General features: G+C 42.6%; 1 protein-coding gene across 4 annotated transcripts; it reads left to right on the top strand.

Annotated features, from left to right (window-relative positions):
- The first annotated feature begins 579 nt into the window (after window positions 1–579).
- LOC101063879 (SAM domain-containing protein SAMSN-1-like) lies at window positions 580–15,890 on the top strand. 4 transcript variants are annotated; one of them, XM_029844390.1, is made up of 11 exons: window positions 580–728; window positions 1,797–2,394; window positions 3,932–4,069; window positions 4,450–4,493; window positions 4,993–5,033; window positions 5,472–5,566; window positions 5,900–5,993; window positions 12,896–13,047; window positions 13,144–13,344; window positions 14,677–14,824; window positions 15,138–15,883. In XM_029844390.1, exons 2-11 carry the CDS (start codon window positions 2,371–2,373, stop codon window positions 15,287–15,289), a joined length of 1,089 nt encoding a protein of 362 aa, XP_029700250.1. In that variant the 5' UTR covers window positions 580–728; window positions 1,797–2,370; the 3' UTR covers window positions 15,290–15,883. The 4 variants fall into 4 exon arrangements, with proteins under 4 accessions (XP_029700250.1, XP_029700249.1, XP_029700252.1 ...); XM_029844389.1 differs by having other exon boundaries at window positions 582–728; window positions 2,347–2,394; XM_029844392.1 differs by lacking the exons at window positions 580–728; window positions 1,797–2,394 and having other exon boundaries at window positions 2,437–4,069; window positions 4,453–4,493; window positions 15,138–15,890.
- The last annotated feature ends 177 nt before the right edge of the window (window positions 15,891–16,067 follow it).

Below are 16,067 nucleotides of genomic sequence, written 5' to 3' on the forward strand. Positions count from 1 at the left end.
AAAATGTGAGGTGTAAAGCAACCACATAACAGGTTAAACAGAGAACGCCAGTTTAATATGAAAAGAGGAGCATTGAATGTCAGACAGGGTTCCAGAGGGGCCGAAAGAGCGAAGGGCCTCGACCCTACGGTGGACAGATGAGAGGAGAGTATGGGTTAGAAGGAGGAAGAGCATGGACCAGGATAGCAGGAGCCGGTGGGAGAGAGACGGGCTCAGCCAAGGTGAGTGGGGGATATTATTAATATGGCTGGCTATGACAGCCAGACTGAAGAGTTGCCAACGGACAGAGAAAACGGAGTAAAGGAGTGTCTGATGGACTAAAGGATTGTGTCAAAGGCCACGCTGAGGTGGAGGAGGATGAGGACGGCAATGAAGCCAGAATCAGCAGCCATCATCATGCCCACTATAGCTATCGCTTAGCATCAACTAGCAGCAGAATCATGAGCTACTGTAGACAGACAGATATTTTCTTCACTTTCATATTCTATTATGTTAAAACAGCATAAACATAAATAACAATAAGATTGGCATTGGAGCCCCACCCCCTCTCTCTATTGCACAAACACGCACACGCACACTTAATCCCTTCCTGATTTCACTTATGGGGGAAGTGTAGCAGCCAGAGGCTATTTGGGTCACTGTTAGTGAAAGTAATTTGAAAATTACACTAAAGAAGAGTAAATCTATTGAATGAATGTATTAAATTATACCAGCAACTTCAGGACAAGGTAAGTGTGTGTTATACTATTGACTGTGTGCCATGCAGTGCACCCTAGCCGTGTCTGGTGTCCCTGCAAATGTCTTATATTACATCCATGTCGATGTTTTGCTTGATTATCAACTCTGCGTCATTGTGTGTGTGTGTGTTTGAAAATGTTCTTTTGAATTAAATTTAATTAAATCTTTGCATTGAATCAGAGTTGTTTGGGAGCAGCTGGTCTGGTCCAAAAGTGCTGAAAGGGCTCAAACAATGACAGCGTTTACTGCATTTTACCGTCTGCAAGTGAAGAAAAGCAACTACGAGTGAAAATATGCATCTGCTGAGCAAATTCATTGGCTTGTATTCAAGAGTCAAGATGTTTTATTGTCATCCCACAACAGTTCACAGCCCTACAATGAAATAAGAGTTATTCAAGTATTAGGAATTCTTAATTGACCGGACCTGGCCCTGCTCCAACACCGGGTTGACCCTCTGCAGTGGCTTTTTGTGGCATCCTGCGGACCATGTCAGGTCGTCCTGAGTTTCCTCAAGGAAGAGGAGGCGCTGTTGTGCTCTGCCAATGATGTGGGAAGTGTGTTTAGGACAGTTTAGGGTGTGAGCACCATGCATGCTGCAGTGTATGTAAAAAAAACATGAAGATAAGATAGTTGCCACTGGCTAGCATGTTGTTTTCTGCATCAACATAGATGCTCTTAATCTAATTTCAGTATTATTGTGTGTCTGTTGTCGACATTTAGCACCCAGTCTTGACTAAATTGTGTTTCTCTTTTGACTGCATACAGTAACAAGAGGAGAAACTAATCAGCTTAGCTCAAATACAGGTTGTGAATGCTAGTTGGTGCCAACTAGCTGAAAACAAATTGACCACCAAACTCCAAGTGTTCCAGTGTGAATGCTGAAATTTCAGGACACGGAAGTAAAATAAAGAGACAATGTTAATGATGTTTGGACCCAGTCTGTGCCCCCCCCCCGCCCCACATCCCATTTTGTCTTGTCTGCTGCCGGCATCTGTGTGGTCTTCAGGTCTGACCTTCTGTTCTTGAGGTGGTTTCTTTAATCCAGGTTCCTCCTGCAGACCTCTAAAGACGTGTGTCCTCCCTGGGGAAAGTGTCTTCATCCAGTGTAGTTCTCTTGTGTTCTCCACTCCAAGTGTAACTAAAAGCACACATTTTCATGCTTTTGGTAGGTCATTTTGGTATCGGTTAACTGGCTGTTCTGCTTAATTCTAGAGGGGAGGGAAGGGATACTTGTGTTCTCCTGCTGCAACAGGAAAAGGAAACTGAGAATGAATGTGCAGCACTAAACACACCATGGACAGAAATAACTTCCATTCCGCACAGAGCGTAGATTTAAAATAAAAATGGCTTCTGAACAAAGCTTCACAAGGAAAAGAAAAACAAGCTCCATCCTTTATTTCCACCAATGAGATCCTTGTTGTCATGATTGAATTGTGCTTTGGCCGGTGGAGGAACGGTGGTCCATCTATTGGATTAGTCAAAGGGATTTCGCTGCGGCTTTAATCTGTGAAGACAGCCGGCAGGCCAGACTGAACTCACACTGAGCCCTTGTTTCTCTTTTGCCTCCGACTGTCTCTCCGATCACCGTTTCACCTCCACCGGGCACAGCAACGGCAGGCTGGACCAGCAGATATGAACCTTTTCTGCTTCTCCCTGGTAAGTGGCAGATTTCTCCCACTGTGGCCGTCACGTCAGGCAGCATTTCAACGGGTCTGTTACTAAATGCTCTTTTGGGACCAAACGTGCCTTTTTTTTGCCGTATACGGAGTCATTTTAAATACAAATACCAACATTTGGGCGGCAGGTTACAGGATTGGACCAGAACCGAAAAGAACACAGTGGATCTGGCTGTAATCTCTTTGCATGATTATCATTTTGACCAATTATTAGATTGTGGTTATGTAATAATGGGCCTCGGCTTCTCCGACTCATGGTCACACTGGATCCTTCACGCTCGGTACCTGTTCGCCGACATGCTGTAAGTGTTGATTATATATATCAGCCTCTGTCTGACATCCCAGCAGCTTTTCCACTGTTCCCAGTTGCCTGAGAGATCCCACAGTGTGCTGTCAGGTAAATCCATCGATCCCTGATCCACCTTTGAGGGCGGATATCAAAGAGGCGGATGATAGTTGGAATGGTTCCTCTGCTGGACCTCTGCTGTGTTTTGGGCCCTTTGTTGTCTCTCGTTGGGCTTACAGTCCATTGGGACCGGTGGACTTAAGTTGATGATGGTGGTGCTGGACGGGATCAGAGATGTATTTATCCCTCCAGTGTACAGCTCCAGTTTGATCCCAGGCCATAGGCTAACCTGACTGATGATGAGGGTGTTAAATCATGCCATCACTGACCGTTGGCCCGGCTTTAGAGTTTACACAAAGACCAAGACACACAGGCCCGAAACTAATATTTAAGCCCATTAATAGTGTTTCTAAACCATCAACAGACATTTGTAATTTTCCAACAAAATCATCTGGGGTTTCTGCTAAAATTAAATTAGCTTAAGCTAAAACTTCTGCATAAAAAACTGGAAACTGGTATCAATTCATTATATATTAACCTCTCTTTGCTGTTAGAATCATATCAGGAGTATTAGTTGATTAAAACATTTGGGGACGACCTGACATTTTCAGGTCGTCCCAGAGATGTTTGATTGGTTGGAGCTGAAGTCGTGGTTCTAATACATCGAGGAACATTTGGGGTGAGAGGTCGCTGCTCCTCCTGTTCCTTACCTCACTTGCACTGGGACAAGAGAGAATTATTTAATTGTACCGACTCCGTTGGGGGTTTAATGGGTCAAACAATGTCTGCGTCAAAAGATAATCTCGAAGAGAGAATACAGATTTTGTTTGGTGAGGTGGGGGCTGCGGTGTTTTAATTTTAGAATACATTGTAATCACACATCCATCCATCCTGAGTGAACTAATCAGCATCATACTGGTCTTTTATCACATTTGGACCCCCACCAAAATGCTGAAAGAGAAGCCCTGAAAAAGATGAGCACAATTCATTAATAAAAATGGAACTTTTAGATGGTTATTGACTGTTGCACGTGTCACTGGTGCAGCTGGGAGGGGAGTTTAACCAGTTCCCTTCAGGTGGAAACAAATTTGGACAAGGTGGAGAATGTAACTGGGCCCGTTTGTACCTGCTGGTGCTTGGCCTCATGCTATGCGCCTGTGTCTGCTGTCAGGGGGGCTCTACAGACAGCCTGTACGAGGCGGTGCAGAGCTGCAGCGCGGCGCCGCCTGTTCCCAGCCGCTCCTGCAGCGTGGCCTTGCTGCTGGACGACAGCACCGAGCTGCAGGACCCGGGACGACTGCTGCCAACGGTAGGACGGTTCTGGAAAACAGACCAACACAAACAAAAGCTGATTATGTATAAATAATGAGCAGATTCACTTGACAGCTGCAGCTAAAATCTGGCGGTTTTAATTCAAGGTCATCTTTCACTTTAATTTAGCTCGAGCTATCAGTCAAATGAACAAAATCCAAATCAAGAGATGCCTCTTTCCTTTCTGTGACTAGATGGTGTCAGCTTAATAAAGATTTTATTTTTTTGCATCTGTTTTATAGATTAAATGTATTTATTATCTATGCGCAGCATTTTTAATCGCTGTAGGCACTGAATGAATGCAGACAGGAAACCCCATAGGTGTATTTGATCTCTTATTAAACAGCATACTTTAAGAAATGTTTTATTTAATTGCAGCAGGCGCCTCAGAAGCAGGTGAACAAGTCCAACAAAAAGAAAAGGTGAGAAATAAGATGCAGAAATGGCTTTACCTACACCAATTTAATCAAAACTTGTGTTACTTCAGCGGTTCTGGCAGGAAGAGGCTTCTTTCCAGAGTCAGTTTTGCTTCTTTTTTGAATGTTGTGTGTGTAAAATCTGTCGTGAAAGAGCTTTTCAGCAGCAAAGCTGCGATATCCAGGAGGGGCTTTCACCGATTCATCCCACCAGCTGCAGAAAACCTCTTCAGCAGCTCCCCGCTTTGCTTATTCTCCGCTCATTTAAGCACATAATGCTGATTTCAGGGATTGACAACAACTAGAAAACAAATCTTCATACCATTGTCAGTAAAAAGGTTGTTTTTTGGGGGGGAGACAAATGATTATGAAGACCTCTAATGATAAACATCGCTGTTCTTCCACTTTAGTCTTTGTTTCGTTGTACATCCATCTCAGCTCTGCACTTTGGTATACGTGGTTGGAAAAAGTGTAATGAAATATTAAAGCCTGTCTTTATTTTCAGAACTCATATAACCAAATCAGCCTCGGACAATGAAGCTCTGGGTGAGTTCTCACAATATGACACACACTTTTATTAAGCTATTTAGATTTTACAACCTGTCAGCAACAAGCAAAACACAATTTCTATACCTTTCTGATGATGAAACACCACAAAAGTGTTGAAAATCTGAATAAAAAGGACATAAAAAGCGTCTCACCTGAGAAACTGTCATGATGAGCAAAACCTTCAAATATTCCAGGAAGCTTAATTCCACCATTAGACAGCCAGATTATGTTCTCCTCCAGAGTGGAGTGAAATTGAGTATTAGATTTATATGATTTATCGTGAGCAAAGTTTGCTGGCGTCTTGCAGCAGGCCGGAGAAGCAATGAGGGTTTTTCAGGAAACTCGGCTGGTTTCAGAGAGAGAGAGCGCCGCTGCTCAGAAGGCATGTGTTATAATGACACGTGCGCATGTTTTGCTTTGCGATTGACTCCACAGGCACCAGAAAGATTAAAACCAGGACGGAACCTAAAGAGCGGACAGGAACCCATCAGACCAGGAAGAGGAGAAAAGAAAAATTCACCTCACACCAGGTCAGAATTGTTTGGATTTCAGAACTATCTCTTCATAACAGGCACGTTTCACAGGGGGTCTCTGGTCTTGATTGTTTACATGCTGCATCTACAGGCTGCTCTCTATACATAGACCTTGTGAATAATACCTTAATCTGGACTGACAATAGTCGGGGATCATTGCATGTTGGGGGATTATGCGCCGCTCTGTATTTTCTTTAAATCTCTTAGTATAAGCGTGGTGGCAAATCCCAACCAAGCTCATGAGAAGCTCCGTCAGTGAACTGGCGTCGATGCAAAATTCACTTGAGACACTTGATTTCCTCAGAAACTGTCCGTCTGTGTGCCTGACAGGGTGGGAATGCGGAGAAAAGCCCCGGGACTGAGAACGAGACCTCAAAGACAGGCGACATCTTGGGAAATCTTTACTGTGAACCGAGGACCTTGAGTAAGTACAGGCCCTAGAAATGTTGTTCAAGACTGAGATACAAGAATGGTGTTTTTGTAGGTTGTGAGGATGAAGTTTTGATCACCCGCGCTGTTCGTTCACTAGACTCAGAGTAACCACGCAAACAACTGGAGTCCTTTGCAAAGGGGGAGCCGAGCAGCAGTTCAAGCTTCCTCTGTCAACTCCGTTCGTCTGCTGCTCGCTCACCTCTTTTATTGGTGCAAACAGAATGGGTGTCTCAACAGGATATCGTAATTCATTGTCTTCTGACATCTTTACAAACTTCTCTAATCCTGACCAACAGGATACATCTGAGTGCTGAGCTTGATAGTAAGCAGCTTCAGCACTTTTACGACACTCTCATGTTCTTCCTTTCCTATCAACATTCCTCAAACACTCAAAGTCTACATACAATAGCATTTAAAGATAATACTAATAACAACAATAACAATAATCCTTCTCACATTTCCCTCCTGTTTATCGTTAAATGCGTCTAGATTTTCATCATCAGTATTACATCTTTACATTTCCATGAAATTTCAATGCATTACGTCATTTTCCTAGAAACACATTTCTTACACTCAGAATTCAACATGTGTACAGCTTAAGACATCTTGAACATTTCTTTTACATCTTGTATTACATTGATCCATTCTTCTTCTGATTCCTCTTCATCGTCGTCCAGTAGAGATTGTTCTTTTAGAGCTTCTTCTCAGGTTCCGACGGGGTTCAGCCGTTGCTGGACCTATACAGGCCGTCAGCCGTTTACGGAGAGTCCGCCACTGCTCCCTCGCCTTCACCTGGAAGAATTTTCTGTTTCTTACAATGGGAAAGGTGTATCCACGACAGTTTCCCATCCACTCGAACTGCAGTCTTTGTGGTCAGCTGTACTTGATAAGGACCTTCCCATCTAGGCGTGTTCCACCTCTTTTGCACAAACTTCTTCACCCACACATAGTCGCCCGGTTGAATGGGTTCCTGGGGGGTGGAATCTGTGGAAGACACAGGACTAGGCAGAACATTTACAGTATTCACACTTCGGTTGAGTAACACTTTTTTCAGATAATCTGCTATTGTTTCCTCAACATGTTTTAGCTCATTTGTTGTTGCAAAGTATGGCAGGCAATAAGGCCGCCCATATAATGCTTCAAAAGGGTGTGATGCCTGTTTTCTTGTGTGGTGTTATGTGCATCCATAATTTCACCAGGTCGAGACAAAACATCCAGTTCTTTCCTGTCTCGTCCATACACTTCTTCAGTCTGTTCTTAATAGTACCATTGACTCTTTCAACTAATCCTGCACTCTGAGGGTGGTATGCGCAGTGATTCTTCAAATCAATGTCCAAAGTTACTCCTACAGTTTTCACTATCTCGTTTACAAAATGGCTTCCATTGTCGCTCCAGATGACCTTCGGGATGCCAAACCTGGGAATGATTTCTCTACATAGGACTTTTGCCACTGTCAGTGCATCTGCTTTTGCCGTGGGGAAAATTTCCACCCACCTAGTAAATCCATCTAACACTACTAGACAATATTGTTTACCTTCACATGGTGTTAGCTGAATAAAATCTAGAAAAACTGTGTGAAATGGATGATTTGGCAATGGTGTAGTGCCTGCAGGGGCCTTAAGGGCTCCCTGTGGGCTGTGTTTTACACAAATAACACATTGTGAACAAAAAAATTTTTAAGTATGTATGAAGTCCTATAGTGTAATAATGTTCATTAACCATCTGTACCATCCCTCCTGTTGAGACATGGCATGGCCCATGGCTCACTAATGCTGCCCATTTATGCATATTTCGGGGAAGGATTGGTTTGTTTCCTATGGTTAATAGTCCTTTGTCATCCAGTTTGGCTCATCGCTTCTTCCATGTGGCCTTTTCCTTTTCTGGAGCACTTTGTTGCATTTCTTTCAGAATATCATTATCTGCAGGTTCTAGGCTAAATGATTCCTCATTATCAAGAAGTGTGTTGTTATTTGCTGCAGCCTTTGCGGCTCTGTCAGCAAAGGCATTGCCTTGTGAGACTGCGTCTGTGTTGTTAGTATGTGCAGTGCATTTACATACAGCTATTTTACGTGGCTGCTGTACTGCAGCTAATAACTTTTTTAACAGTTCTGCATGCATGACCGGTTTGCCCGTCGAAGTTTTCATCCCTCTTAAATTCCATTGTTGAGCAAACACAAACAGCGTGGAAAATGCATATTGACTATCTGTGTAGATGGTAACATCTTGTCCTTTGCTTAATTCACAAGCACGTGTGAGTGCGACAAGTTCTGCAGCTTGAGCAGAATAGGAGGAGGGAAGTGATTTCGCCTCCACCACCTCAGTTGCTGTAACTACTGCATATGCGGTTCTAGTGCGTCCACAGTCATCCTTTCTCGATGATCCATCTACAAAGAGTCTCCGTCCTGTAGTCAACGCGACATCACTAAGATCTGGTCGCGGCAGGACCTTGGTGGAGACCTCATCCAGGCAGTTGTGCTGGTGTCCCTCTTCTGCGGTGGGTAGCAGCGTTGCTGGGTTTAAGGTTGTGCAGCGTCGAATCGTCAGATTCGGCTGAGACAGCAACACTGCCATGCAGGAAAGATGACGTGCGGGCGACAGGAACGCTATCTTACTTTGTAGCAGCAGTATTGACACTGCATGTGGAACTAGCAAAGTTAGCTCATGATATAGCACCACTCCTGCGGAGGCTTTTACTGCCTCAGACGCTGCCACCACTGCTTTAACGCATGGCGGGAGTGCACAAGCTACGGGATCTAGCTTGTGGGAGTAGTAGGCCACTGGCTGCCTCTTATCTCCATGCTTCTGCAATAAAACTGAAGTCATAAAGTCACCCTTGCAATCCACGACCTGCTCAAAAGGCTTCTGATAGTCTGGCAGCTTTAACACTCCAGCACTTACAAGGGCCTGTTTTATGTACACAAATGCTTCTTCAGCTTCAGGGGTCCATGTTAACACATCAGTCATTGCTAAGGGATTATCATACATCAATGCTTGTAAAGGGGCAGTTATTTTCGCATAATCTAAGATCCATGATCTGCAAAAATTCACCAGTCCTAAGAATGACATCATCTGCTTCTTTGTTTTTGGTTTCGGAGCATCAAGTACTGCTGTTTTCCTCGACTCAAGAATAGCTCTCCCATTATGTGTCAAAACATGGCCCAGATAAACCACTTCCTGCTTCACCAGTTGCAGTTTACTTTTGCTTAATCTATGGCCTTGAGAGGCTAGCCAGTGTAGCAATGCTAGCGTGTCTGACCACACACATATAGATGCATAATTACAATCATTTGTGGATCTTTAAGTTTAGCAAACTTCTCTGCATAGCTTGATGTGCCGTGTGAGTCTGATTTACAGAATCCACCTATGCGCTCCACGTGCATGGTTACATGCAAGTCAGCTTGATTGTGGAGCTGGGCTTCAGGCTGTAAATATGACAGAGCTTTACCATATAACATAGTGATTGGGTCAGAGAATGGAGGGGGCTGCTTTTCAGGAATGTTGAGTGACCAAAATTTACTGCACGTCCCTCCTTCCCTTACCCACAGATTAACCATTCTATCTACAGACCACATCCCTTCGGCTGTGGTACGAATCATCAACTGAAGCTGAGAGATAAGATCTCTTCCTAATAGATTTACGGGACATGTGGTGGAGATCACGAAAGGAGCTTTAAGTGTGATTCCACTCACAGGGTCACAAACATCTACAGGGACTGACATTCTTTCTTTAGTTACGAGACCATTTGCTGATCTCACAAAAATCTGTGTAGAAGTTGGCTTTAGAGCTATTGGATCTCTAATTACTGATTTACCTGCACCCGTGTCTACCAAAAATGTTAAAGAATTGCCTAACACGGTCAGTTGTATTTCTGGTTTGCCTTCAGCAAACAGGAAGATGGTTTCTAAATCTAAAACATCTTCTAGGTCTTCTTTTTCAAATTGATCAAATTTTGTGCCCTGATTTGTTTTAATTTTTGTGACATCTTTCTCCAGTTCTAGTCATAGCTGAGGTGGATTAGAACCTTGCTGCTGTCCTCTATTGTATCTCTGGTCACGTTGTTTCTTTCTGCAATCACGTTCCCAGTGTCCATAATTTTTACAATAATGACACTGATCATTTTCACGGGAATTGCCTCCTCCTCCCCTTCCGCCTCGGCCTCGCCCACGTCCTCGGCCTCGGCTTGGGAAAGGATTGGCATTGAAAAACATGCCTGTTAATTGGTTCTTACTCTTTTGGCATTGTCTTTCAGCATGCATAGCATGTTGTTCATAGCGGCCTAGGTTACAAATTCCGAAATCAACTAACTGTCTCTCTACCCAGGTTTTTATCTCTGATTTTGATCCCCCATGTATAGCTTGCTTTAACTGCTGTTGGTAGGGACCTTCTGGATCTTCCGCATACGGAATTCCACTATTTTTTCCGGAACACATCTTTCATTCTCATGCTATAGTCTTCAAAACTTTCGTCAGTCTTTTGTCTTGTGGCCGTAATGGCGCTGTAGTCAGCTCGTCTGGTAAAAGTAGTTCGCATGCGCTCGTACAGTCTGTCAAGTCTGTCATTTAGTTCTTGGCTGTCAGGCTGCCATGGTTGTTGAGTGGCTGGATCCACTGGGACCCAATCTCCTCTAACAGTGCCCCATTTCTTGCCATTAACGCACATGAGGACTTGCTGGGTTTCTCTTTTTCTTGATTTTGTTTTTCTCTTCTATATTTTGATTCAGTGAGCCAGAGGTGACATTGTGTCAACCCCACATTTACTTTTGGATGTTTCTTTCCATATTCTATTAAATCTTCTTTTAGTTTTATAATATTGCCTGGCCTGTCTAAGTTACTATCCCAATCGAACTTAGTCATCCACAGCTGAACATATGAGCATGAACCTGGATATTTGTCTTCCATGTGTTTACATGATGCTGGGACTTCGAATTCAGCACCTTTTATGGAATGTTGGTTGCCCATGTTTGCACTTTATTTATCAGTTTTTATGTATTTGAATGGAGACGCCTGATCTCCCGACTGAACAACCCTCAATCCCTACAGGATATCTAGTTCAGTCCCTCCGCCGTGGCCTTATAACCCCTCTTTTTTAATCAGGAGAGTATACACCAAGCTTCTACCTCCGAGGAGGCGGGTGTATCTTGCCTCTGCTTCTCTCCTGATGACCAGGCAGGTAATACCGCGGTATATTCCGTGTAGCGCTTTTTGTGTCTTATACTCACTCCGTTGCTTCTATGGTTTCTCTCTGAGTTGTTTTGGTGCCTTCTTCCCGTCACTGGAGATGGTCGCCCTGGGAGGGACGAAGACCGGCCTTCCGTCAACTGGTGATGAAAGGTCTTTCGATTCGGACGTCTTTTTGACTCCGGCTGTGCACAGACTTCGGCGTTCGGTCGTCCCACGGCGCTCCTCTCCAGGTCTTGGGATCCGGCTCGAAGGACCAAATTTTGTGAGGATGAAGTTTTGATCACCCGCGCTGTTCGTTCACTAGACTCAGAGTAACCACGCAAACAACTGGAGTCCTTTGCAAAGGGGGAGCCGAGCAGCAGTTCAAGCTTCCTCTGTCAACTCCGTTCGTCTGCTGCTCGCTCACCTCTTTTATTGGTGCAAACAGAATGGGTGTCTCAACAGGATATCGTAATTCATTGTCTTCTGACATCTTTACAAACTTCTCTAATCCTGACCAACAGGATACATCTGAGTGCTGAGCTTGATAGTAAGCAGCTTCAGCACTTTTACGACACTCTCATGTTCTTCCTTTCCTATCAACATTCCTCAAACACTCAAAGTCTACATACAATAGCATTTAAAGATAATACTAATAACAACAATAACAATAATCCTTCTCACAAGGTCAACAGATGCAGTAGCAACATGTTATTGGGGCGGAATGTATGAATTTCTTTTAGATCCTTAATCGTGGAATATTAACTCGAATGACTTCTGAATTTCAAGTCAATTTTCTACCCTACACTTTTAAAAAAGGATTGAAATTGTTTTCTTATTTATTAGCGAATAACAAACTGAGACAACTAAGCAGTCCTTATTTATACATGTTAATTAAATGTTTTTGGATCTCAGCCTATAACAGCATAGCTAAGATGTGACCTAATGATTAGACGACCCCTTAAGTATGATAATTTGTCTGTCTATGATAGTAACTGGAACTGCAGAATAAGTCACAATAAGCTTTTTCAAAGAGGTAGGTTTTAAGTCTGATCTTAAAAGTAGCGATGGAGTCAGCCTCCCGTACCTGGACAGGGAGCTGGTTCCATAGCAGGGGGGCCTGGTAGCTAAATGCTCGGCCCCCCCATTCTAGAGACTCTGGGAACCACAAGTAGACCAGCATTCTGAGAGCGGAGCGGTCTATTGGGCTGGTAAGGTGTCACTAGCTCCTCCAGGTAGGATGGAGCTAGGCCTCTTAGGACCTTGAAGGTCAGGAGAAGAATTTTAAAAATTATTCTAAATTTAATGGAACTTCCAATGAAGAGACGCCAATACAGGAGTTATGTAAAAAAGCTGTGTATTTTGGGAGGATTTGGGACATTTAAAGAAAGCAATTCTAGAATAGTTAAAAATAAACAACCAGAAATCTTTGGGAGGTGTTGGGATGAAGCACTAAATTGCTGTTAAATTCCTTCCAAAAGAGTTTTATGGTTCCAGTTTGTCGGGCGAATTGATCCTTGTTTCATCGCAGTTGTCATTTCCCCTTTAATAATACAGGACTCCAAAACCCTCTCGGGTCATCAGTACTTTCAGCAATCAATTTTCTGGTCTGTAGAGCAGAAGCAAAAGCGATGATGTTGTTTCTCCTGGATCTCAAATACCAACCACATCTCACCTCAACCTTTGGAATCAGACCTATTTTTGGTTTATACCAGTGCCTTTGTTGTGTGCTCAGGTTGCGTGACGATTGAGTCCAATGTTTCCTGTCGGCAAGCAACTCAGAGCCCGGGGGAGTGCGATTCCTATCAGGGACGCTTTTGTGGCAGAGCTCGCGTCCATACAGACTTTGACCCCAGCCCGTATGACACAGATTCCCTTAAACTCAAGGTAACACACCCCACGGATCACAATTGTCTCAGTTATGATGGAATAAAGAGATGAACAAGAACTGTTTGTGAAAAGTTCCTTAACTTTGTGGTCTAGATTGGTGACATCATCGACATCATCAGTAAGCCTGCGATGGGCATCTGGACAGGCGTGCTAAACAACAAAGTGGGCAACTTTAAGTTCATTTATGTCGACGTGTTGGAGGAAGAGGAAGCGCCCGAGGTCAGACAACAGAAACTTTGCAAAGGAGCTCCTCCTCAGTCACTGCTGGAGTTACTGCAGAGCTTAAACCTTGAGGTGAGGCCAGCAGAATGAAGGTTACTGTCCCGCTGTTCCTCAAACCAATGCTGATCCAACGTTGAAAGCCCAGGAAGAAAATGACCTTAGGCTCAACTCAATTATTCAGATTTATTTCTCAATGATTTCTGAGATGGCTGATGAAGGCTGAAAACAGGACGAAGCAAACAAAATGCAGATTAATCGTTTAGTTTCAATTTTTCTTTCAAATTTACCATTTCAGAACATCTACATCAAAATGGTTACAATCTTGATTAGCCACCAAAGAAAGGTTTTCCCCTAAAAATGAATCAATATAAGTTGTTTGTGATCGAGGGATCGAGGTAATATATTAAATATTTGGTTTCCATTAATAATAGAAAGGTTGCCTTAAAATGATATGCTTCATTCTAATCTTATAATTAAGACTGACCACATCATTTAAACTAAAGTACCTCTCAAAATAGTATTAGGCCCCAAAAAATCCGAGAGGGAAACATGAAATATCAAACCACAACACCTCGTTTTACCACAAATGCGGGCCGCATCTCGGCACTCACTCATGTATTAAAGTTTGATTCCAGTCGAACAAAAGCACCCACTCACCGGTGCGTGTGGACTGTCTTCCGTGCACTGTTTGGTGCGTCCCCGAGTTAATTAATTAATCAGTGACACGGAAGCTGCACAGAGCCTTGCTAGAGCGTCCCTGCTGTCTGGACCCCACCATCCAACATAAAAGTAATGACTCAAAACACAGTAAGCGTGAGAGGTGAAAAGCTTAAACTGCGATTTGACACAACAGCCGCAGACTTTACATGAAGCCTAGAGTGAATTGAAGAAATTACTCTGTAAGTGTAAATACCAAACTGCATCGTTGCCATGCCGATAAACAAATACACTTGTAGAGCCGAGATACATATTTAACTTTTATTGACCACTAGAGCTACTGACATATGATCTGCAAATTCCTAAGATAAAATATTTGGATTTTAATTATAATAGCTGCATCTATATTAAAGGAAGAACTCCTATTTACACCAAATAATTAGCAACTCTCTAAGGAAGCCCTTGATATTTAATCCAGACCTCAGCATTACAACAATAAAGAGCCTTTCTGTATATACAGGACAGGAAAGGTGGAGGTGAAATATGATCACCCTGAGTATGTTTACATATGATGCACTATACTGTGGCTGGCAAATGTTGACAGAGACGTCGGAGAAAGCCCGGTGGCGCACACACCAAAAAGCTGAAAACACACACAATGTATAGAGGGTGAATTTTTAATATTTAGTTCATTGTTTGTTTGTTTTCTAATTTGACCTAAGTTCTGTCTGCTTACTGTTGTGGCAGGACTACGCCTCTGCCTTGTTGCCTGAGGGCTGCCAGACAGTGCAGGACCTGCTGAACCCACAGAAGAAACAGCTGATTGAGCTAAACATCAAAGACCCTGAGCACAGATACAGACTTCTTGCTGCAGCTGAATACTTCAACACAGAAGGTTGGCTACCAAGACAAGATGTTACATCTATTAAAAGGAACAGTTCACCAAAAACACATTAATAAACAACATTTTGTTACAGTCTTTAAAGACCTTTATTTGGGTGGTATTTACTGATCCTTTTAAATTGCATAGCTTTTAATCCAAACAAGTCCATTCAAATATATCACTCGTCAGTAAAGATCAAAGTCTGGTGTAGCTGGATGCATTTGATTATAGTTTATTACATATTGACACATGTGGCACATGTTAAAGTCTCTAATTGTATTGTCATAATGCTTTAACATATTTGCTTTGTTTGTTTTGGCTGTAGGTGATAACAGGGACTCAAAAGAGCACACAGCCTCTCACAATCTACAGGAGGAAGATAGTGATTGTCCCAGAGACTCGGGCTGCTTCATTTCATCTGAATGTTTGGATAGTAAGGAGGAGACAGAGCAGCTCACTGACAGTGTATATTCCTGATTTACTATCCTTTACATCGTTTAATGTCTGCGAACTTTAAAGACAGCTCTCTTATTTTGCTGAACTCATGATGATGATGATGATGATGATGATGGTGATGATGATGATGATGAACTCATTAGCCACAAACCTAATGTAAAAGGTTTTATTAGGAAGAGAAATGTTTTAAAGGTCTTTATTTTACTGTCTTCAATGTGGTATTTTTATTACAATAACATCTATTTCACAATTATTCTTCCATTTGAAAGCCTTTATTTGTCATCATTACGTCTTTCTGCCCCCTTCTGCTACAATTTTATTGGTTTTCCAAATGATTGTTGTGGAATTTGGTGTGGAGGGCAAACGGTTCATTAAAGGGTTTTTTTTAAATGTGTGAATGTGGCTGTGTGACAAAGTCTGAAAGAGTGACAAAGCAACTATTTTTTTTAAATAAAATAATTTCGCAAAATCTGCCTTTTTGTCAAAATTGGTTATTTAATCAGTTCATTGCAAAACATCTCTCATTTTTTTATTATAGCAAGTATTTGTTTGGGAATTATAGTTGCATTTTTTAGTGTGCATTTTTTTTCTCACTTTAGATTTAAACTTTAAAACCCTCGACGCCTGTATTTTGAGAAATAAATTAACGCTCCATTAAAACCTAAATGTCTTGGCTCTATCTAATTGGTTGAAAACACGGAAATGTTGCGATTTAATTTTATTACGTTGAACGTCACAAGCGCTGCTGGTAAATGTAGTCTAAGGATAAGATTTTATCCTTCGTCTCCCGGATTTGCGC

Source organism: Takifugu rubripes, chromosome 11, assembly GCF_901000725.2.
Source record: "Takifugu rubripes chromosome 11, fTakRub1.2, whole genome shotgun sequence".
Taxonomy (NCBI): domain Eukaryota; kingdom Metazoa; phylum Chordata; class Actinopteri; order Tetraodontiformes; family Tetraodontidae; genus Takifugu; species Takifugu rubripes.

What these genes read in the sequence shown, in the direction of transcription:
- LOC101063879 (XM_029844388.1), top strand. Translation starts at nt 3,905, where the DNA reads ATGCTATGCGCCTGTGTCTGCTGTCAGGGGGGCTCTACAGACAGCCTG. An exon ending in AAGTCCAACAAAAAGAAAAG is followed by an intron (nt 4,494 to 4,992) that starts GTGAGAAATAAG and finishes CTTTATTTTCAG; the next exon opens with AACTCATATAACCAAATCAG. An exon ending in CTCGGACAATGAAGCTCTGG is followed by an intron (nt 5,034 to 5,471) that starts GTGAGTTCTCAC and finishes TTGACTCCACAG; the next exon opens with GCACCAGAAAGATTAAAACC.